A 25,396-nucleotide genomic window follows, 5' to 3' on the forward strand; every position below is an offset into this window, starting at 1 on the left:
TATACTAATTTGAGTAAACATGCCCAAGTAGAAGTTCAACCTCTTCAACTTCAGATTTAGGGATTTTTTGGCTTGTTAGACTGTTTTGTTTTGTTTTGTTAGAAGTAATTTAAGTTAAATTGCCCCCACTTTCCTAGAGCTCCATTTAATGACAAAATACATATTGCACACATTATACACAGACAGAAATAACACGATTAACAAAAAATGTATATTATGTTGTACAAAAATTGTTTGGATGAAATTGAGGGGAACACATCAGTTGTTGTGCATAAATGAATCCATCTCAATTTACAGTCGTGAAGAAATTAGTTCTGCCCATTAAATACTGAGTCCTGTATTAGGAAATGTTGCCATATCAGTATTTAATCATCTTTTAAACAGTAACCATGGACGTATGCAGGACGTAACTGCACCAGCTTCGCAAATACAGTTTTGTGGATTATTAAAAAATGTATATTTGTTAATAATCTGTTTAGCAAAGTGATCACTGATGGAGAAACACCCCAAAGTACTGAAGCTGTGTGATTGGCTTGCAAGCTGTCTGGTGCATTCAGAAAGCATCCAAAACCATCTAACAGGGACTCACACACAGTGCTACAGCATGCTCCCGGCCATGCATTACATCTATACACCTACACTATATGTTTTAATTATTACATTTATTAAATTTCCGACTTCCACAGATTGCAGAAAAAGGGCGTAAACCCTGACGTCTTTCATCCTTGTGATTATTTCATGGACTGGTGTAAAAGACCTGAGCTGTGTTATTGTGAAACACGATTTCCCAAAGCTCAGCTTCCATAGTAGTCTGACGGCGTGTCACTAGAGTAGCCTAGAAATTGAAACTGCTCAGATACCGACTGAAACACAAGGGCATCTGTGTGTGATATCAGTTACAAGATCTGTCCCATAAATAGCTGGTGGCCCACAATGAAGTAGATCTGTCTGCATCATTTTAATACAACTATTGAACCATTTAATTCCATTTTAAACAAATTAGTGGAGATTGAGGATCTGACTGGAGACCAGAAATGGTTTTAATCTGAGCTAGCCGTTCATAAACTCACTGTGGCACACAGAAAGACTTTTGTGACAAAAGTATTCAGACACCTCTTCTGTTTGCACCCAGAGAAGTACTGTCAGTAGAATAGGACTCTCTCGAGCAGATAAACATGGAGCTATTGGCACCATGCTGCCTTATAATGCCAGGCGTGGGCTAGAGCGGTATAAACCTTTCCAACATGAACCTATGGGCTCCATGCTGCCTAATGCCAGGTGTGGGCTAGAGGCACTGAGGAGCTGTGGAGCAGTGGAAAAGCTGTGTTCTCTGGAATGATGGTGGAGGAGCTCCATCCAGTACTTTTGGAATAAGGTGGGGTGTTGATCCCCCCCCCCCAACACCCTGACCTCACTAATGCTCTTTTAACGTTTCCGTGCAGTCAAATCCTCAAGCCTTTCATAAATCTCACTGTGGCACACTCGCAATGTATAGAAAGACTTTTGTGACAAAAGTATTCAGACACCTCGTCTTTTTGCACCCAGTTGCACGCACATGGCTTTTAAAATCTCCATAGAAAAGCACTGATCAAAAGAATGGGGCACTCTGGAGCAGACATGATCCTAAGGACACCATGCCCCACGCTGAGCATGGGCTAGAAGGGTATAAAGACCCCCTATCACTGGGCTGTGGAGCTGCGAAGCTGCACTCTCTGGAGCATTGGATACTTTTGGGATGAGTTGGAGTGGCAGAACAAATCATCTGATTAAATTCTTCTCACAGCAATGTTCCAACATCTAGTGTAAAGCCTTCCCAGACGAGTAGAGGCTCTTAATGCTGTTACTGCGACAAAGGAGGGCAAACCCTACCTGTTAACACCCCTTATTCCAGAGGAAATCCTTAATCAGCTGTTGTCTGCAAACTTTTGGACACATTACGTTTTCAGTCAGCCAACCAACCAACCAGACTGACCACGCCAGATGTTGAGTAATAGGAAATGAAGGAGCACATTATGTGGCATGAAGACGTTGCCTTATCTATTCAACAGTGTGTGAATGTAGCTTCAACTACACTGAATGTCCAAATGTTTGTGGACACTCACACTCTCACTTCTAATGAATGCATTCAGCTACTTTAAGTTCCACCCATCACTGACACAGATGTGCAAATGCACACACACAGCTTGCCTATTCGTTGTACTGCCACTACAAAAGGGGAGAGGCAAATGTCCAAATGTTTGTGGACGCCCCTTCTAATGCCACACATAGTCTAGTCCTTGTAGAATAGGACTCTCTCAAGCAGATAAGCATGAGCAAGTTGGCACCATGCTGCCTAATAATACCAGGCGTGGGCTAGTAGAGGGGTATAAAGCCCCCCAGCATTGAGGAGCTGTGGAGCAGTGGATGAACTGTGTTCTCTGGAATGATGGTGGTGGAGCTCCATCCAGTACTTTTGGGATGAGTTGGGGAGGATGAGGTGGGGTGTTCATCATCATCATCATCCAACATCCTGATCTCACTAATGCTCTCATCTGTGCAGTCAAATTCTCACAGCAATCTAGTAGTAATCCTGTCTTCCCTGGACAGTAGAGACAGTTACTCCATACCCTTTTTAATTTCCTTGATTTCAAAAGAAACAGTAAATTAGCAGGTGTCCCAATACTTTTGTCCATATAGTGTATGTCTATGGGAGAGTTGCAACTGTATTATTTTGTTGAGGAAATTTTCTGAATAGCTTTTACACTTGGGCAGTCCATGCAACTCAGATGCACACGGTCATTAAAGCAGAAGAGGGACACACCACCAAATACTAACACATTCAAATTGTTTTATTTTTAATAAAAAAATATTATTTTATTTATCTTAATTATTATTATATTATTATTATTATTTTCTGTTGCTGTTCTGCTGATTTCATTTGTAATGAAAATGTGTTTCAGTTGTGGCGTGAAAGCTGGAAATATGGCTCAGAAGTAGGGCTGGGCGATATGGTGAAAATACTATATCACAATATTTAAAAAAAAATTGCGATACATGATATTTATCATGATACATGTAATTACAGACTAAAACACATCAGTAGCTACAGATTCTTATAAACTACTATCAGATCCTTTCCTGTACTGAATACAGTGATTTATACTCTATAACATCTGCTGCTCTTCATCTAATGAACCCAGTCTAATGACACAGTTAGTAATGAAACCTGCAGCTGATCAGTGTTTATTAACACTAACAGTCTCCTCCATATGATTAGAGAAGCTTACTGTTATCACCATAACACAATTATATCACAATACAATAAAATATCATCCTACTCAGAAGTGCAGACATGAAGCTCAGGGGTGTCCAGTAGCAGCGGTTAGGGCGACTGCCTTGGTTTGTGGCACACTCAGAAGACAACTACTGATGTATTGTGATGTGTCTTTGCCCTTTTGCAGGTCTTATGGCAGTGTGTTCAAGGCCCATTATAAGGAGACCGGGGAGATCGTGGCCATTAAGCAGGTTCCCGTGGAGTCCGACCTGCAGGAGATCATTAAAGAGATCTCCATTATGCAGCAGTGCAACAGGTTTGTGTTCACACGCTCAGTCTCTGTCTGCCAGATGTCTCTCTCCATTGTTCAGAGATATCCAGTGGACTGTTTTGTGTTTATTGTGAAATGTCATGTAGGTGTCCGGAATCATGTAAACGGTCTCAGACCTGTGCGTTCTCGGGTAATGTCTGGTTTACAGTCTACACTGTAAACCAGACTGCGTTCTTCAAACCCCTAATGATAGTGGAAAGCTTTTGGGTGCTGTATGGCACCATTGTTTATTAGATAGATCAGTTACTTTATTAATTAATTAAGGTAAAGTCACATATAACAGCAGCATAAAAGCAGTGAAAATAGCAATAAAAAATACTACAAAAAATACTATACTATATATAGATGTAAAATAAGAGATCATATATATATATATAAAATAGAATATAATAGAAATGTGTATTATGCATCATTAATAGTATATTATTAATATATAAACGTACTTATTAAAAAAAAGCTTCCATGTGGAACAGTCTATGATTATTAATATATTTTTTTAAATAGAAATGTGTATTATGTATCATTAATAGTATATTATTAATTTTTAAACATACATGTTTAAAAAAAAAAAAAAGCTTCCATGTCAAACCGTCTATGATGATTATTTTTTTTATATAGAAATGTGTATTATGTATCATTAATAGTATATTATTAATATATAAACGTACATATTCAAAAAAAGCTTCCATGTGGATCTGTCTATGATTTATTTTTTTTATATAAATGTGTAGTATGTATCATTAATAGTATATTTTATATATGTATATATATATATATATATAAAAGAAGTGTGGAACCATCTATGATTTCATTCAGAGAATGCTTTAATGAGGTATAGACCTATTTAAGCATAGTTTTTTGAGTTGTCTTGGTCCCATAAAGAACCTTTGTCCACTTGTAGAACCCCATTTGTGATTTGTTTTCCAGTCAAATGGTTCCCTGATCTTTCTCCTGCAGTTTTATTTGTTTGCGTTTACATTTCCGATGTGAAGATAAACTAAATGAATGATTTGTAATGTTAAGCGATTTATCCTCCACTGTTTTCTGCAGCCCTCATGTGGTGAAGTACTATGGCAGTTACTTTAAAAACAGTGATCTGTGGATCGTGATGGAGTACTGTGGGGCCGGCTCTGTGTCCGACATCATCAGACAGCGCAGTAAAACGGTGAGAGAACCTTTCGCCCTTTCTGTAAAGCTTCCAATACAGATACATAAACTTTGCGTATCGGTCGATACCCGATATCGATCCGATACCATTGTTGAATTAATAAACCGTATACCTCACCATGTGGGAGAGACTTAAGGCATCAGGATTGACTTAAACATCACTTTACTAACTTTGTAAAACAAAATATAACATTAACACACAGATATAAATCTACTAAACTGCTATTAATTTGTCACTAAAATAAACAATTGTGCAAGACACAGCATTCAAATTCAAAATAAATAAAAAAGAAGTCAAACTTTATAAAATATATTAAAATAAATAAAATGTATCAGCCAAAACTGAAAAGAAGTAGCTTCACTTCACTGCCAAACACACAAACAGTAATTATTAAACAGTAAAAATAAGTAACTTGGTCAAACGCACAAGCAGCAAACAAACAAAAACATGTAAATATTTAGTGCAGTCTCACACCAACCAATTAAAGTGAAAGGATCGGTTCCATGTATCGGCCTAATTTTTCGGTACCCGATCCGGCTAATTTTGTTAATATCGTGACAGGTATCCTATCCTAATATCGGATCGGTGCATCTCTAGTAATTTCACAGGCTCCCATCCGGATTCACAAAAACTGCTTTTGGCTGTTGCTGAGTCTTTGATCGGCCTCTGGTGGATACTAAAAATCGCTAAAGAAAAACGTCGTCACATGGTTTGCGGCAGAGCAGCATCTTTTTAAAAGGGTTATCTTTACTTTGTGTAAGCTGGCAAAGCACCAGAATAGGACTGCATCTCCCCAGGGGAGCGTCTGAAGTGTACTGCAGTAGTAAGCATTGTTTGGCCATTATCGGTATCTTAGCTTAGCAAAAAAAAACAAACAAGCTAGACAGCAAAAGCAGTGAGCTGTTCGGCTAATGTAACCAGGAAAGCGGGAGCAGAGTTCCAGTGGGTTGTTGGAGGACATGGTCGACTGGCCGAACATCATCAGACATGAGCAAACGCAAATTCGGAACATCCAATCCAAATCCTTCTTCATTTTCAGTGGAAGACGGTGTAAAAGATACAAAAACTTAATTCCAAGTTATTTTGGAGCATTTCTATTGGTCCATTCATCATTAAATATGGACAGTGTTGAGAATCAGATTCAAATGATTTGCAAACTGCAAACATGGAAATGCAATGTTTTACATGGCATCAACGATTTGATTCTAATTACGGCTCTAATCCAGTATCTATAGGGGATCATTAAAAAAATGTGTCTGGAAGTTGTTTTATGATCATTAATGAGTATTGTGGCTGCTGTCTGAAAAAATCTGATATTTGGCTCAGAATTCCAGTTTCTGTGCACCTCTAATAATAATAATAATAATAATAATACATTATATAATACCAGTTTATTGATTGGTGGGACATTGAGCAGTATTTTTAATTACTGCTTGTATGTTTAACCAAGTTACTTATTAATTCTCAGGATCAGCTGCTAGATTTTATTTTGAATTACTGTTTACACTAAATATTTACTAAATAAGATTGATTACTGTTTGTGAGTTTGACAAAGTGAAGCTACTTATTTTCAGTTTTGACTGATAAATTTGATTTATTTTGATATATTTTAAGAAGTTTGACTCCTTTTTTATTTTGAATTTGAATGCTGTGTCAAGGTCCTGCACCATTGTTTATTTTAGTGACAAATAAAGAGCAATTGAGTACATTTATATCTGTGTGTTAATTTGTTGTATTTTGTAAGTTAGTAAAGTGATGTTTAAGTCAGTCCTGATGCCTTAAGTCTCTCCCATATGAGGAGGTATACGGTTTCTGTGCACCTATAGTAATAATAATAATAATAATAATAATAAAAGGTTTGGATGTTGAGCAGTGTGCCTATGAGCGTGTCATCTTTCTGTTCATGAAAATTGAAGCATCTTCTACATGTTTGTGTGTGTTACAGCTGGCAGAGGATGAAATAGCTGCCATCCTGCAGTCCACTCTGAAAGGGCTGGAGTACCTGCACTTCATGAGAAAGATCCATCGAGACATCAAAGCTGGGAACATTTTGCTGAACTCTGAGGGACAGGCCAAGCTGGCTGACTTTGGTGTTGCTGGACAGTTAACTGTAAGGGCAAAGAACATTCACTTCCTGTACCGTGATTAGTGGTAATATGGGTAATTTATAACTGTATGCCATAGAAACGAGTCAAAGTACTATATTATTAAATAATAAAAAGTCTTATTATATTATTATTATTTCAGTTTCTGATATTTTTGAGAGGTCATGCTTCTCTAGAGTGGAAGCAGCTACAACTGGAGTAAATTGGTTGAATGATTCCAGCACAAATGAGGTTTTGTTCAGAGGAAGGAAGATTTTGTGTGGCGGACAAAGCAGTTTAGATAGAGCTCAAATAGATACCCAATACCCAATATCTCAATATCTCTCCCCTGCTGCCTCCTGTTAGGACACCATGGCGAAGCGAAACACCGTGATCGGGACTCCGTTCTGGATGGCTCCAGAGGTCATTCAGGAGATTGGTTATAACTGTGTAGCTGATATTTGGTCTCTGGGCATCACTGCAATAGAGATGGCTGAAGGGAAACCGCCGTATGCAGACATACACCCTATGAGGGTAAGACAGAGGCACTGCACATTTGATCTGTGATGTTTTATGTGTTTTCATTGGTTTAGTGAGAAATGGAACGCTGACACTTTTTAAAAACTACTAAACTTCACAATTAGCTGGTTTTCTTTGAAGCATTTTACTTAAGATGAGCATCTAGATTGCACTAGAGATGCACCGATCTGATATTAGGATCAGATATCGGTCCTGATATTAACAAAACTAGCTGGATCTGATAATGGTATCTGATAATTAGGCCGATCCATGGAACTGATCCTTTCACTTTAATTGGTTGGTGTGAGACTGCACAAAATATTTTGATTACTGCTTGTATGTTTGACCAAGTTACTTATTTATTCTCAGGTTCAGCTGCTAGATTTTATTTTGAATTACTGTTTACGCTAAATATTTAAAAATTTGATTGATTACTGTTTGTGAGTTTGACAAAGTGAAGCTACTTCTTTTCAGTTTTGACTGATACATTTTATTTATTTTATATTCATTTTATAATTTGACTCCTTTTTTATTTTGAATTTAAATGCTGTGTCCTGCACAATCGTTTATTTTAGTGACAAATTAATAGCAATTAAGTACATTTATATCTAAGTATTAATTTGTTATATTTTGTTTGACAATGTTAGTATAGTGATGTTTAAGTCAATCCTGATGCCTTAAGTCTCTCCCACATGGTGAAGTATACTGGTTATTAATTTAAAATTGGTATCGGATCGGTATCGGGTATCGACCGATAGTTTAAGTATCTGTATTGGAACTGAAAAAGCCGGATCGGTGCATCCCTAAATCGCACTAATATGATTAGACTATTCAAACACCCCACCCCCCCCTCACATGCAACTCTCTTGACACTGGAAGGGTGAGGATTGACACATGACTCTTCCGACACATGCAACCACTCACTGCCACTGATGCAACATCACCGAGCAGCCAGTGCGCTCGGGTACCCAGCTCTAAAGCATTGGCTGGCAGGTGGAAGAGCCATCTGCCCAACCAGAGAGAACAAGGCCATTTGTGCTCTCTCAGGCTCCGGCAGCATTCAAACCTGTGAAATTATTCAGGATAAGATGATAAAAATCCTGCATTTAGTGATTGGTTATTATGGTTATGATTGAGATGAGGCATAATTCCCAGCCTTTAGACATAGAGCCTAGCCCATCTGATCCCTCAGTACCTTACAAGCTGTTCAGTGGGGTCATCAGGTAGCCCACAACACCTCTGGAAGTGATTTTTATTTTTTTATTTATTTTTTTTATTGAAAGACTTTACTTAAGAAAAACGTCTGAAATACGCTTTTATGCTCAGATTGTTTAAACAATCTACTGTCTCTGGCTGGGCAATATTCTGTTTGTTGTTTTTGGTTATTTTGTTTGTGAAAATTAAATGAAAAATAAAAATGAGATATATAAAGATGATGCATTTAATGCCACAAATTAGGAATACATGATATATGAATCTCATTCATTGGTATTGGCAGATAATTATCTGTCCAGTCAATTAGATAGAATTATTGGAATTTGGCTAATAATTAAAGCTGATATTTAATTATATATTTTATTTTTCTCAGATGATCAGAGTGTTTAGGTGCTGCTGGGCTACTCCATTTAATTCATTTTACTGCATTTATAACCCCTGTTTTTATTTAGATTTACGCATCACCGTCCGCAGATATGTATATGCTAAATATTTGATGCCTGTATTGACCCACAGTTCCCAACTCAGTGCCTCCCTACGAATATTTAAACTGATATTAACGTTGTATATCTTTGCTTGTGTTCCAGGCAATATTCATGATCCCAACAAATCCCCCACCAACATTTCGGAATCCTGACCAGTGGTCCGAACCTTTCAGAGACTTTGTGTCGCAGTGCCTGGTGAAGAACCCTGAGAGCAGAGCAACAGCCACACAACTGCTACAGGTAGGCATGTCTGTTCCTCTGTATCTCATCAGTGGTGTTCCTAATAAAGTGCTTGGTGAGCATACATTAAATGTCCAATTCAGCATTTACTCCCAACATTAAATAGATGTTTTCCATGATTGCTGCAGGGATGGTTGATATGTGAACCTTTAATAACGGTCAATGTTGATTTGCTGTCTCTAAGCCTCCATGTGAAGAAATACACAGTTAAAAAAAATCCTCATAGTAAAGAATCACTTTGAATGGGGAAAAAGAAAATTAATAAAATTAAATAGTTTAAATGTATAGCAGACATTTTATTATTGATTTATTAGCAATTCAGTCATATTTGATGAAGTCATGAAAAGTGTGTGTGTGTGTGTGTATGTATGTATATATGTATATATATATATATATATATATATATATATATATATATATATATACACACACTAGTATAAGTATTAGTATTTAAAATATATATATATATATATATATATATATATATATATATATATATATATATATACACACACACTAGTACAAGAGTGTGTGTGTGTGTGTGTGTGTATATAAGTACATAATATTTGTTGTTTGGTCTTAAACGCATTGTTTGCATTGCATTGTTTGGCCTTTAATTCTCAATGTTTTATTTATTTATTTGTTTATTTTGTTTAGTTATATTTTAATATATTTTAAATATTTTAATTTAATTGTATTTATTTTAAATACATTTTTCAATTAATTCATTAATTAATTAGGACAACTACAGGACCATGGCATGTTTAATTTCTTACTACCTACCTGTTAAATATCTGTACGTCTACTCAGTAATACGTCGTATTTAATGTATTTATTGTGTGTATCATATTTATTGTATTTATTGTATTGTCGTTCTAGTTTAATGTTGTCACCCGTGTCTGCACCTTTGCACCTATCTCTACCGTCTGTCCTGTACTGTATTGTTTTGTTCTCGTTTTGATCCATGTTGCATCTTTTTGTTCTGGGAAAACCGCAGTTTCATTCCTCTGAGTGCTGATACAGAGCTGAAACGACAGTAAAAGCAAATTGACTTGAACATGCAGTTGGTCACACTGCCCACCCCTATGTCTTTATTAGATATGTACACTGCACCAAAATAATGGTTATCTGTTTTTCCTTTTTTTTCCTCCTTTTTTCCTTCTCCCCTTAGCACCCATTCATAAAGAGTGCTAAATCCAACAGTGTCCTGAGGGCCCTGATTACAGAGGCGATGGAGCTCAAACTGAAGAAGCTGGAGATTGAGCAGAGAGAACAGGATGCAGAGGATGAAGATAACTCGGTATGAATGAGGCAGAAGCTAGATTTTAGACAGTTGGTTTGAACCCTTTGTACATTATGTACATTATAAATAAAGTTTTATCATTTTTAGTACTTTTAATGCTGACTCTTCTATAGGTTATGGTGTTTCAGACTGGGTTAACTTTCACAGGCCATATGTTTATCAATTATACCCGAACTCTAACCACCCTCGAGTAGTACTTCAGTGTTTTGTTGTTTTGTTGTTGTTGTTTGTCTCGTTTAAATCTATAGAGTCAGCCATTCTGTGGCAAAAAAGACTTTTTTTCTAATATATAACCTTTGAAATTAAGTTATATTAATCTTGTGTGAATTACTATATTAGTACTAGGGCTGGGTGATATGGTAAACATACTTTATTACGATTTTCTTCGCAATATTTATCACAATACATGTAAATTACAGACTGAAAACATTAGCAGCTACAGATTCTTATAAACTGCTATTCAGATCCTCTCCTGTACTGAATACAGTGATTTATACTCTATAACATCTGCTGCTCTTCATCTAATTAACCCTTCAGTCTAATTACACTGTTAATAATGAAACCTGCAGCTGATCAGTGTTTATTAACACTAACAGTCTCCTCCATATGATTAGAAAAGCTTATTATTATCACAATAATAAAATGTATCACAATACGTTAAAATATCGTCATATTGCCCAGCTGTAATCTGTACACTTGTATTCTCTGTGGCCCAAATAAAGTCCCTATGCATCGTTTTTTCCTGTAAGTGTAGGAATAAAGTTAGTTAGAAATTCTCAAGCTATCATTCATTTAAGCTCGGTAGATGATGAGGATAAATTTAATTATAATTAAATTTAATGTTAGGAAATATTTTCTAATCAGCCAAATGTATTTCGTATAAATTGTTTTGCCACTCCCGTCAGTATTTCCACCAAGATTCCTTATGTTTATTGGCATAAATGTCACGCACATCCTGTTATGTAAAAACTATAACAATACAGTACACATCCACTCTATAAAATAAATAAATAAATAAAAACATCTTATTTGAGCAGTAATTTATTAAGTGGTCTGTATCTTCTGATTTCTATGCAAAGGCGTTTCTACACCCAAGTGTAGGCTTTTGGAAGAGTTCTGTATTCAGTCATTTTGATAAAATTCCAGTTCCAGTTTGTAATTCCTGATTTATTTATTTTTTTTGGAACGCTTTCTTTGGGAACAGGATGACGACGAAGTGGATCAGGGGACTATGGTGAGGGCTGGAGCATCAGACCTTGGAACTGTCCGGGCAGTGGGGTCACTGGGCAGCACGTCAGGGACTATGATCGAGCACGATGGCACCATGGAGTCTCAGCTCGGCACCATGGTCATCAACTCGGAGGATGAGGATGAGAATGCAGGCACCATGAAACGTGAGTAGATACGTACAGTTTACTGCAATGGGGGCAGACTGTTCATTGTGTGATTTTGAACACTTCAGCTGACAGAAAAGACATAAAGGTAACATTTAGCAAAACGTTACGATCATGTTTAATCATTTCTGTGTTCGACGATCCTGTAAACAGTCAGTTTTACTGAGCTGACCCCAAAAGCAGTCAGTACAGTTGCCCTGAGCTCTGAGCCTTAGGTTCTGAGCTCTGGAGTCCAGTACAGTTTCCTTATCCCCCTCCCCTGCCATATTCCATAGTCCACAAATGTTTGTGGACACCCCCTCTAATGAATGCATTCAGCTACTTTAATTTGCACCCATTGCTGATGTGCAAATGCGCACACACACACACACACACACACACACACACACACACACACAAAGCTTGTCTAGTCTGCCAATAGAATAGGGCTCTCTGGAGCAGATGAACATGAACCTGTTGGCACCATGCTGCCTAATAAATGCTAGGCATGGGCTAGTAGAGGGGTATAAAGCCCCCCAGCAGCATTGAGCTGTGGAGCAGTGGAAGAACTGTGCTCTCTGGATTGATGGATGGTGAAGCTCCATCCAGTACTTTTGGGATGTATTGGGGATAGAGATGGGCAACATTTACTATGATATTTAACTGAATTGTGATACATTTTGTTATGATTATCCTGATACATTATGCTATTATTATTATGAGTATATCATCAATATCACTAGTACTTAAAGAACTGCATGCAATCAAATCCTCAAACAATGCTTAAAAATATAGTTCAAAATGTTAAACTGAGCAAATAAACAGTAGGTAATTATGCTTTAATGCATAGAAGTGTTTCACTGGATGGGTTTTATGTACGCTTCTAAAACCAGATACATGTATGTTCTCAGGGTGCCCAAACTTTTGCATAAGACTCTATAATTCATCCAGATGATTTACGTTGCATACCAAGCATTGCTAAAGTGGCTTCAGTGGCTTGATCTGTAGTCTGTAGTTTCACCCGTTAGGCGGCTCTCGGGCTCTTACAGTTTGCTTCCTCCAGTTACAGCACAGACACCTTGCTGTCTGCAAAATGAACCCGATCAATCAGCCCAGGAAAGTAAAGCCCCGCTCCTCCTTTCCTCTCTAATGGAGATATATTTGATTAGTATAGATCGGCTTCAAGAGCCTCACCTCTGACATTTATGCAGGAATGTGTAGAAAATAACACTTACCCTCTAATCTAATTTCATCCTAAATCTGAAGCTCTTAGCTACCGATTAGTATTCTCTCAGCCCTTTATCTTACTGTCCGACTGCTGCATGGGCAGTGAAGTTACTATTTCTGTAGGCTGGTGGATCGATATGGTCGTCAGGCTCTTGAGGACAACTTGTGTTTGTATTACAACGGTTAAATTATTAGCAATTTCATTAAACATTTACAAATGATTTTTATAAATGTACAGAGGTCTAGAAGACATACTGTAACAGCCTAACTGACATTTCCAATATTTATTAATATTAATTAATATTAAAAAATATATAATCTTTGGATAAACATTTATAAAGGTCTCCTCAGTGTAGTTAAATTCCAGTAGTGCTTTATCTGTTCAGTATGAGCAAGTGAAATCAGGATGTTTTATATAAGAGCTTCTCATTCTGAAGAAAGAAAGTAGTGAGATCTTGTCGGTGAGCTAGTCTGAAGAACAGAGCTCGGTTCCTCCAGGTTTCTCCTGGACGCCCCCCAGTCCAGCCAGCACAGCGTGGAGGATGTGTTCAACTCCATCAGCAGCAGCAGCAGCATCACCTGATTTACCATCATTAAGCCCTGATTTACCACCAAACCAGGTGTTGGTCTGAGGAGAAGATCTGAATAGTGTAGCTACAGTGCTGGATAAGCACACATACTGTATGCTGTTTCGCACAGTACTGTAGGTCAGACATTTTCTGATGGTTCCTGTAGGGCAGAGGTATCTTATCATGGTTTTATCAATAATATACAGAACTATAGAATCCCCCTTCCCATTTAGAGCAGGGAAGTGCATCATTTCCTTCTTGTAAAGCTTGATTTCTGTGCAGAATTGCCACTGAGTCGTGTTGAGGTGGAACCTGCTTCCCTTTTCCTTTACGCATTGCAACCAATCACTCCGCTTAAGCTCACTGTATCAGATGGAGTCAGGTAGATTCTACCTGAGCATAAAGTCCTGCCACTGTAGTGATGATCCATTCAATTTACACTATATAACTAAAAGTTTGTGGACACCTACAGTGACCCCTACCGTGGTTCTTCTGCAATCAAGGCTATTAGCCAGGAGTTTGTCCCAACTCGTCTGGGAAGGCTTTAGATGTCAGCTAGATAAAGAACTTAGGGAAAAATTTGATAGCTTCATTAGTGTATCAGTGACGTCAGGTGCTGATGATGGATGATTGAGCTCTATCCAGTATCATTGGGATGAGTTGGAGTGGCAGAACTAATCACTCCAGAGAACACTGCTCCACAGACCAGTGCTGGGGGGCTTTATACCCCTCTAGCCTATGCTCGGCATCGGGCATGATGTCCTTAGGCTTGTGTGCTCACGGCTGCTTCAGAGCATCCCGTTCCAATGGTTTTGTGCTACAATTGAATGCCTGTGGCAGCAGTTGAGGCAATTAGAAAGAGTGTCTGGATACTCCTGGACTCCTAGTGTACATTTAGCCTATAAATAGGCCTTTGTATGAATAAATTCTATTAGTAATCTGACGATAGACATTGCAAGTGAGCCATAGTGTGATTTAAGAACGTCTACCTGAGATTAAAAACAATTTCTGGCCTCCAGTCAGATTTTCAGTCCCCAATAATGTGTTTAAAAGGGAAATGAAATGGTTCAGTAATGATATTAAAAGTGCAGTGGATGTATCTACTTCATTGTGGGCCACCAGCTATTTTTAGGACAGCTCTTATACCAAAGATCAACCGAGAATGTTGTGCTTGTTTTTATGGATGAAGAGTTTTGTGACCCTTATATTTGCTTAATACCAGAATGGATAAAAAAAATTGAACTGAGAATCCCACCAATTTCAAAATATTAAAAACCAACTAATCAATCAAATAACAGATAATCAGGAAATTAATAAAATAAAATAAAAATAATCATTATATCGATACAAAATAGTTTAAAGCGCTTCATTTCTATTTATTTATTTATTTATTTTGCTTTATTTATTTATTTTATGTATTTGATGTATTTATTTATTATTTAAATAAAAAAATAACTGTTAACATTTGTTTATTTGGTCTTTGTAGCTGATTATTTATTATAATAATAAGATGACTGTGATTTGTGAAGTACCTATTCCCTGCCAAGCCCTCCACATTACTCCAGTTAGAGTCCTTAGGCAAGACTCCTAACTCTACATTCTCCTGCCTGTGGCATGACTTGGATGTAAGAGGTTTAGATAAAGGAGTCAGATAAATATCATAATTGTAAACTTATTAAAGTTATGAAATTTAATACTATAATTAAATATTGTAAATAAAATATCATTTGAGCGGTGTGTTTAGCAGGTGTTCAGGTACTCTTTCAGAAACGTCTGACCTGGTCTCCAGAGCCTGTAAAATGTAATACATTAATTGTTATAGTGAGAGCAGTGGATACTTAGAAACTACAGACGCTTTCCTCCCTCTGCTGCTGTGTTGTCTGGCTCACTCCTTCCCACATGTAGTGAATTCTGTCGTGTTTAGGGTGGATCTTATGAATTGCAAAAGACACTCAGCATCCGCCACCTCCGCTGCTGTGACAGATCCTGCAGCTTTTGTTCCAGACATCCTCCCAATTGGAAAAAGCAGATAGCGAGAGTCTCCGGTAGGTGGTGTTCTGGATCTCGGCTTCATTAGCATCTGCTGACGGCCGGAGGTTTAACAGGTGACGGGCACGCGGTGGTGGAAGCTGATATTCCAGGAGAGCTGCTGTCACCTCTAATTCTCCGTCTTCTCCCAGCGCTCCGGCGGCTTCAGAGAAAGCTAGCCTGACTGACTGTAGCTGTTTACTTAGTCATGGATACGACTTAAGCTGTGAATATCATCTGTGGCTGCTGCAGAGTTCAAATGTATAAGACGCTGGGAGACGTTTGCAGGTTAGGTCCCACATAGACTATTGGGCCAAAAGTAATGGGACGCATTCTTCATTGTTTCTTCTGAAATTAAGGGTATTAAAAAAAGAGTTGGTCCTGCTTTTGTTGGAGTAACTGTCTCTACTGTCTAGAGAAGAAGAATTACTAAGGAGGAGCATTGCTGTGAGGATTTTATTGCATTCAGCGACAAGAGCGTTATGGGTTCATGTTGTTGAATGATGATAATGATCACGATCACCACCACCGCACCTCATCATCCCCAACGCCCCAACTCATCCCAGAAAGTACTGGATGGAGCTCCACCACCATCATTCCAGAGAACACAGTTCTTCCACTGCTCCACAGCTCCTCAATGCTGGGGGGCTTTATACCCCTCTAGCCCATATATGGCCATATATTAGGCAGCATGAAGCCAGTAGGCTCTTGTTTATCTGCTCCAGAGCGTCGCCTTCGTGTTCATGGTCATGCTGGGTGTAAGGAAAGCTTTTTACAGTTTATTTTCCATTCAAATGTTTGCATGTTTAAAAGGAACAGTGCTTTATCAGCATGTGCTCTGCTTCTATAGGCATGTTCCATGCTGAAGAGCATGGGGAGGACAATAAGGAAATGATTGAATAATTGAACAGCCTGAATAAATGATAAACTGAGGTTCTACACTCTGTAGGTGGCTCGGAGGGCTGTTGCGTCACCACATGGTCAGAAATACACACAAGGACACTGGACAGAAATAGCAGTAGGGCATCGTTTATACTGTTTAGGAGCTTTTATACAAATAATACTACCAGGCTAATATTGCTGCTCTTAATAATGTGCTTTTAGACACGTTTAAATTAAGAGCCTTCGTTAAGCCCTTCAGCTCCTCCTGAAGGCTTTCCTCCTTCATTAGCACTTATCAGCAGAGCTGTGGTGGATCAGCTGGAATCAGTGGCCAGCTCTATTCCTTGACAATATGGTGTGTGTGAATGTGTGTGTGTGTGTGTGTGTGTGTGTGTGTGTGTTTGAAGCAAACCAAAGCAGTGTATTTGTGTGTTCTGTTTACTTGTAGACCGTGAAGAAACGATGCAGCCAGCTAAGCCGTCGTTCCTGGAGTATTTCGAACAGCAAGAGAAGGAGGCCAACAAGAACAGCGACAATGACAATCGCAAATCGCCTGCCGAAGCCGACATGGAGGTGGTAAGTGTTGTTTACTGAGAGTTGTTGACTAAGCACTAAGCCTATTTATTATTCATTATATATTCCGTATATGTAAGCAGGAATTTGGCACATGCAGAAATATTCATGTTCAGTATTCATGCACTGTTTGTGAGTGTATGTGTATAGAAACAATATACAACGACTTTTACACTGTGAGGAAGAACCATTTAAACACATTGTTCTATGCAGCATCATTGTCTTTTCTAAAGAATCCTTAAGGAACCCCCTTTTTCTAGGGATGTAGCTTGACTTGTGTCTCTGAGCTGTGCATTGGCTCTCCAGTATAGGCAGGAATTCGATTGTACCTCATTCAAAAAGCACTGAGAGCTGCAGTATGAGTGGCCAGGGCTAAACTGTGGTGGGCGGGGCTATGCTTGGGTCAGCTGAACAAGGGAGGCCAAACTGGGGTCGGCTGAATTAGCCCGGCCAAACTGGGGTTGGCTGAATTAGCCGGGCCAAACTGGGGTCGGCTGAATGAGGGAGGCCAAACTGGGGTCGGCTGAATGAGGGAGGCCAAACTGGGGTCGGCTGAATTAGCCAGGCCAAACTGCGGTCGGCTGAATTAGCCAGGCCAAACTGCGGTCGGCTGAATTAGCCAGGCCAAACTGCGGTCGGCTGAATTAGCCAGGCCAAACTGCGGTCGGCTGAATGGTTGGAGATCTGCTGAATGAGGGAGGCCAAACTGGGGTATGCTGGATTAGTGGGGCCAAACGGGTCAGCTGAATAAGAGGAGATGTAAGATTTGTGAGAATTTGGATGTTTCTATGGCAACATGTCTCAAATCAGTGTTTTTTGCAAGGTTTTGAGAGTGTGTTGATTGGAAAGGGGGAATATACTGTATATGTTCCTGATAGACAGTGCAGCAAGATGGTGGGATGGTGGATCTGTATGTTTCAGAGCTTTTGATCAGGAACGCTCGTCTAAGGCAGCAAAGAAGAAAGCACCTACCTAAATTCTGCAGTGCGTTTCTGACCTGCGAGCAGTGTTCGCACTATTTATAACCAGACTTGATTTGTCTTGTCATGTAACGGCACCACAGAAGCATGCCTGCTTCATGAAAAGAGCTTTGAAATGAAAATTTTAACGTCACTCTTGTAAAAGCAGCCAGTGCTCCTGGGAACGACTGCTGGACTGCAGGAAATGAAGGGATTGCTGTAGCTCTGAGATGTGAGGAACAGGATTTCTAATTTCACTCTACAGCAGCATTGTTCATAACTACATTTACATCCATACATAATCCTGCAAAGATACACTATATGTATATGCTATATATCCACAGAATAATTTAATGGAGCTCCACCATCATTCCAGGCTTTTTTTCACAATATATCAAATTCTCTTATTTCAAAAAGTGAAAAAAATATTATCCATGTGATGGATTCTTAAATATTTTGATGATGATCAGTGATATTTCTATGAAATGTTATTGGACCAATCACATATACTCTAATCCAGTGTCCATATTGGAGGTATTGAGCGTATATTTACTAAACTTGCTCTGTGTGGCACCTGGGGAATTGCCTCCAGATCTGGAGAGAGCACTTCATAATACATGAGTGAATAGCGAAGTGGTCTTGGGGAAAGAGGTCTGAATCCACCAGGGTGGCGAGATTTGGTTTCTTCTTATTTTATATGTGGAGAGAAAGCCCACCGTCCATGACTAACTATTCCCGACAGCATTTTCTTAAAACTGTCCTCCCGCCTACCCTGAGTCTGCTTCAAGGATTTTCTTACCTTGGCTTGAAAGTGTGTGGCTTGCTTTTTACTGCAGCATATATTGTTGCGTATTTCTGTGTGTGTGTGTGTGTGTGTGTGTGTGTGTGTGTGTGTGTGTGTGTGTGTGTGTGTACGCGTACGCGCTGAAGTCAGCTTCTCCAAGAGAAAAGAATTCCTTTGCTAGACATGAAGGCCCTTTTTTCAGTGAGCTGTCTAAGATCTTGCGTCTCGTTGGAGGTTTTCGTGAGCGTTTCCAGACTGGCAGCCTGCAGTGAACACTCTCACAAACATCATCTCCTGCTCCTTAATCTCCCTCCAGTTCATTTACCGGCTTTTAGCTTTACCACCCTGTTGCCTGTCCTAATGTCGGCTGCTCAGGAAAGCGTGTCCTGACCGGTAAAGTGCAAAAACCAGAGTTGTTAGACTTTTAGAAATAGCTAGGACTGGAAGACTTCTGAAATGCTTCTTGGGTTGTATGTGTAGTAAGGGTGGGAAGACAGAAGTTGATTCAATTACAGTCCAGAGAATATATCATTTAAAAAATAATTATCAATGCATATTAATGTATGTCTTTTTATACAGGATTTCTTGCCTAACTATCTAGAAATATTAAAGTAAAGTATTAATGATCCACATTTTTTTTCCCAATATATGTGAGGTTTTGCAGTGGGGCCACGATTTAAAAAAAAAAACAAAAAAAAAAACACCTTGACCTCTAAAGTGCGCGCTGAGAGGCCAGTTTTAACATGTGGGCACAGCATTTCACATCTTGGAGTATCATCAGTAACTAACCCTAAGTTCGTCTCGGTGATCTGGAGCTCCTCTGCTACGATCTTTAACAGCTTGGCCTGACCTGCACCCGGTTGGCTCTCATTCACTGCTCTTCTTTAGAGCTCATGAGACACTAGCTGCCACTCATTGGTGATGAAATGGACAGTTATGTTGACATCAGATTCTGTGGGAATGACCTCTATCTACCTCTGTCAGTAAAATATCCCATGCAAATCCTTGGTAGTTGAAGTTGGGATACTGTTTGTAATTCGCTTCGCTCTTTCCGAGGGTGGAGGCTTGGACGCTGCTTGCTTGGTGGTCCTCTGGTTAGCAGCAGAGAACTGCCTGTTGTAGTTGCAGCCAACCAGAAGGCCATTGAGCAAGCGCTGTCCAAGCTTCCACCCAACTCTGAAAGGGCGAAGCGAATTGCAAACTCTATCCCAAATTTTACTGGCAAGGATTTGCATCTCTATTCAGTGGAAGTTTTTAACATGTTTAATATGATTTCTCATGTTTGTCGTGATTCCAAAATATTTGAGTTTAGTTTGACACAGTGTGTATGTTGTGTGTCTCTTGTCCTGGTTCCTTTTTTTCCTCAGCTTCATAGAAGCCAAAGATCTTCCATATGCCAGCTTTTTAATGCTCATCCATCTTATATCTCTATTATGTGCGCCATGGACCGCTGCGTGTTGCACTTCTGGACCTCTTGAGTTCTGCCTTTTGCGTTATTAATTAACATTTAGAAAAAAGATTTTTGACATTTGTGAATCAATTCAGAAACATCTACGTTCGTATTGAGATGCATCCTTCCTTTCTGCTTCCAGCAGACCACATACACACACACACACACACACTAACTTCACACACATTTAGGGAATAGAGGTCCCTCATTGTAACAATATTTATTTATAAATATTAATATTTAAAGGTAAAGGTGCACGTATTTGTCACTGTACAGTGTACAGCAAAATGTGTCCTCCGCATTTAACCCATCTGGTAGTGAAGACACTCACACACACACACATGTGTTAGGGGCAGTGAGTACACACACTCAATGAGTCAATTTGCAATTATCTGTAAATAATCTATAAATATTGTTTATCTTCAGTTTTTTTTACTTCTATTATTTATATTGTGTATATAATGGTAATTTTAACTACGTTTTGCATCTGAGTGTCTTGCTATCCCTTTGCTGCTGTGACACTGTGAATTTCTCCACTGTGAGACTAATAAAGGATTATCTTATCTATGTGGTTGGTATGGCGCGCCAGCTCACTGGCGTACCTGCCAGTGAGCTACCACACCACGTGGAATACTGGGGTTCGATTCCTGATCCGGGTGACTGTTGGTGCTGCGCTACACCAATAAGAGTCCTTGGGCAAGACTTCTAACACTACATTGGCCCGACTCTGTAATACGAGTAACCTTGTAAGTCGCTCTGGAGAAGAGCGTCAGCTAAATGCCATAAATGTAAAATGTAAATCTAGGAATCAGGTTTGTTGGTTCCACCACTAATGGAGAAGCACGCTGAGTGCTACTTTGGTTAATTTGTGTACTTGCATGTGTTTAAGCACGTTAAGTAAACGCCTCTAAGGTGACCAATATAACAATATTTGATTGTATTGTGCTACATTTACTGTGATATTTCATACTTATGCTTTTCTGAGCAAATCGTGGACACTGTCAGATCTTCGAGTAAAGTAATACTGATCAACTGACCATTTTATTATAAAGAGTGTAATTAATCCTGTATTTGAAGCACATTCTGAATAATAGTCACTTTTTCATATAGAGGCAGAATGTCAGTCAGTCTGAATCTACTAGAGCATTTTGTCTGTGTGTCAGAAAATCACAGTAAATATTGTGTATAATGTAAGTCTTTAAAGATTATATGATATATTATTTTTATTATTACCCAGACTGGTGATCTTAAACATTATTAAAGCAGTGTTGGAATAAGTATTGTAAGTTTATCGAAGATCAAGATATTAGTTCTATTTGTTCAGTTTTATGAAGAATGTCATTTAAAAAAATTTAATATTTTAATATATGCAAAAACCCAGACTAAAAAGGTCAAGTTATTAAAGATTTCCTCTTAACTCGGCCGGAGAGTTTTAGTTTTCCGTAGCTTTCATGTACTTTTACCCAGGGATTTAACAGTAGTTTTACATAAGCCGGAGCTCAGATCCCGGTAAAGTTGATGTGATGATTTACCAGCACAAGTCCTTGTATAATTACCAGGAAATTGCTGGGAAGGCTCAAGTGTGAAACATGCTGGGAAATACAGTGATCTAATGTCATAATGTGTTTTGTGGAAATGTCTTTAAATGTTATCAGAGATTATTTTCACCATATCGCCCAACCTTCCCTCTTAATACTGAAATCTCTCACTGAATTAATGCTGGTATTGTTAGCATTAAGTTCTAACACTGTTCTGGAAAGATCAGGGGAAAAAACTGGTTACATCACAAGACGGTCAGCAACAGCCTTTTTTGTAATTATAAAGAGTGGGAAACTGGCTCAACCTTTTTTATTCAACTTATATTTTTACCCATATACTTTATATCCTCAGTTTTTCCAAACAATAGATTCACTTTTTTGCCACTGATTCACTGGCTCACTGATTCACTGGCTCACTGCTGTCTTTTCAGATCTTGCTTTAAGTGAGTGGCAGTCTGGCTGGCAGGCCAAGACAACCCTGACATTATGCTGGTAACGGCTACAGCTTTTTTACCGGTGCCTGTATAGATTATTTTTAAAAGGGACAGCCATCTACCAGGGTGCAGTGATGCCAGTGGTCAATAGTCCATTTGCATAATTTATATGTAAACAAAAATGTTTCATCCCAAAAATAGGATGCAGTTCGGATCCAGTCATCGCCTGCGTTCGCTTCAAAGAGCAGAAGCTTGAAGGGAAACGACAGTGCCTCTACTTTTAGGAAGTCACCAAACACTGTCTTACATAACACGTCTGTCATCAGAGCTGCAGACATGCCAGCTCACGTCTATTATACACTTAGGCCTGCTTGCTTATGGCAGTAGTCTGTCGTTGCCGATAATGACGTCACGCGTCCTGTAGGCATGCTGGGTTGTCAGCACTTAATGTGCTCATGTCACCCCAATGCAGCTGTGAAGTCCTTTTTTTGGATCCCCGCTCCTCTACCGCACAGGAGGTGGTGCTTCGGTTTGTGGAGCAGGAAATGTCCTCATTCTTGTCTCTCTGTCTTACTTAAGGCCTTTCCACACTGTCCAAACAAACTTGGGCAAACGTCAGCATTCCTAAACCGACAGTGGCTTCAGAACGTCCACAAGAAGAACTGTCGAGTTCAGCCTGCTCAAACGTGTGCAGCCTGTTAGAGCAGTGAGGAGGGGTGGCTCATTTGGCCCTGGGTTGACCTGATTATCAGTCCTATCAGATTAGCAAACTTTCCGGGTACAGCTGCGACCACAAATTCATTTATTTGGTATCATTTAATTAATTGTTTTATTATTATTTAAATAATTTCAAATACACTGGAGTTCAGACTTTATTTTTACTTTATTAATAGCCTCTATAGGTAATAGTCTACCTGCATCAGACCAGCTCCCCACCACCACCACCACCCATGCCAGACCAGTGGCACACCCTCCTACCACTGCTACCTGCCTAATGCCCATGTTAAACCTATACAGACTCTTAACTATCTGCCACTATTAATATCACCACTATTCCCCATCATTCCTCTCATTCCTCTGACCATCACTGCCTTTACTATATTAAGTTCTACTACACCACGATTATTATATTATGATTATGATCAGAGCAGTTCAGCAGTTAGATAATTAATAAATAGTTCTAATCAGAGGGGGACGGGTCGGGTCCCCCTTGTGAGCCTTGGTTCCTCCCAAGGTTTCTTCCTCCAGCTCTGAGGGAGGTTCTCCTTGCCCCTGTCGCTGTTGGGGCTCACTGGGGGTCTTAGATTTTTCATATAAGATAAGATAAGATAAGATAGTCCTTTATTAGTCCCGCAGTGGGGAAATTCCCAGTGTAACAGCAGAAAGGGATAGCAGGACACTCAGTTACAAAAATTTGGATAAATAATTTACACTATATACATAATATAAATAAGAATTAAAAATTAAAAGAGCAATAACAATCATAGGTACAAACATAAAAAAACATATCTTTTTATGTTATTGATTTTTCTTTTTTTCTGTTTTTTACTAATTTCTGATTATGTAAAGCTGCTTTGTGACGACAACAGTTGTAAAAAGCTACACAAATAAATTTGACTTGAATTGTTATTCTGTTTATAATACCAAATAGTTATTTGACAAAAAAGAGCCTAGCTACTAGGGCTGGGTGCCCTCCCATTTTTCCATACCCTTACATCGTCTACAATACGTACGATCTTATCCTGCCTTATTTTACACTGAATAAATGGCCTAATGCCATGTTCAGTTTGCTCACAGGGTGGGAAAGTAAACACTGCACAGTTTTGAATCATTCAAAAAATGTTAAACAGTCAATCCGACCATTACCAAAGTTAATGTGCTCTGAATCAGGAGAGAGAAGCTGGTTAGCATTAGCTTAGTTAGCAGGATAAACGTCTGATCTCCACAGAACTAACTCAAGCCTGTCTGACTGAAACCCCACTTATATAAACGTCTAGACGTCTAAACACAGTCCCCAAGAAAACTTTATTTTTCCAATCTGTATAAAACAAAAAAAAATGTGTATTTATAAAAAGACGCATGAAGGTTCACTGGTGGATTCAGACAGTAAATAAAATGTAGGGATGGTAAAAAGTTAGTAGGTTTCACTGCAATGAACCATTTCACAACAAACCCAACTCTGAAAGACTGTTTACCTCTCCGCCACTGAACCACACAGTCAATTAAAGAGGTTTGAGCTTAATTACTATACTTTCCCTAATCTTTCTATCCACCCTTCCTTCAAGATGCGCTTCTGGAAGGTTGGTGGTTGGTGTGGAGCAACAGATAACACCACTACCTGCCACTGAGCTACCACACCATGTGGGATTCGAATCCCAGTCTGGGTGACTATGCTGCACTACATCAATCCGAGTCCTTGGGCAAGACTCCTAACACTCCATTGGCCAACCTCTGTAATACGAGTGACCTTGTAAGTCGCTCTGGATAAGAGCATCAGCTGATAATGTAAATGATAACGTAGACGAGAAAGTTTTTCCCTCGTAGTTTTGTATCTGTAGCCGCTCGTTAAGTTAGCCTTTGCTTAGCTAGCTCAGCTACAGCGCCACCAAGTATCATATAACTGCTGAGCTCCGACACAAGTGCTGATCATAAAAACTAGTGTCTGAAAGAGCGAAGTCGAGAGAAAGGAGACTGCTGTAGTACTGGAATGACTAGCATTGCTGTGAGGCTTTGATTGCATTCAATGACAAGAGCGTTAGTAAGGTCAGGATGTTTGATCCCCAACTCATTTACATTTACATTTACGGCATTTAGCTGACGCTCTTATCCGGAGAGACTTACAAGGTTACTCATATTACAGAGGAGGGTCAGTGTAGTGTTGGGAGTCTGGCCCAAGGACTTTTATTGGTGTAGCACAGCACCCACAGTCACCCAGACCGGGAATCAAACCCCAGTCTCCCACATGGTGTGGTAGCTCACTG

The 25,396-nt window shown here is 39.1% G+C and overlaps 1 protein-coding gene across 1 annotated transcript in view; it reads left to right on the top strand.

The window, feature by feature from the left end:
* The window catches only part of LOC140560431 (serine/threonine-protein kinase 4-like), a 34,426-nt gene that overhangs the window by 3,878 nt on the left and 5,152 nt on the right, over positions 1-25,396 (top strand). Inside the window, exons 3-10 of the mRNA XM_072684922.1 lie at positions 3,441-3,569; positions 4,635-4,749; positions 6,698-6,862; positions 7,203-7,370; positions 9,158-9,295; positions 10,467-10,595; positions 11,803-11,992; positions 17,126-17,253. Of these exons, the coding sequence (XP_072541023.1) occupies positions 3,441-3,569; positions 4,635-4,749; positions 6,698-6,862; positions 7,203-7,370; positions 9,158-9,295; positions 10,467-10,595; positions 11,803-11,992; positions 17,126-17,253 (1,162 nt within the window). The remainder of the gene's footprint in view (positions 1-3,440; positions 3,570-4,634; positions 4,750-6,697; positions 6,863-7,202; positions 7,371-9,157; positions 9,296-10,466; positions 10,596-11,802; positions 11,993-17,125; positions 17,254-25,396) is intronic.

This window comes from Salminus brasiliensis, chromosome 7 (assembly GCF_030463535.1).
Source record: "Salminus brasiliensis chromosome 7, fSalBra1.hap2, whole genome shotgun sequence".
Taxonomy (NCBI): Eukaryota; Metazoa; Chordata; class Actinopteri; order Characiformes; family Bryconidae; genus Salminus; species Salminus brasiliensis.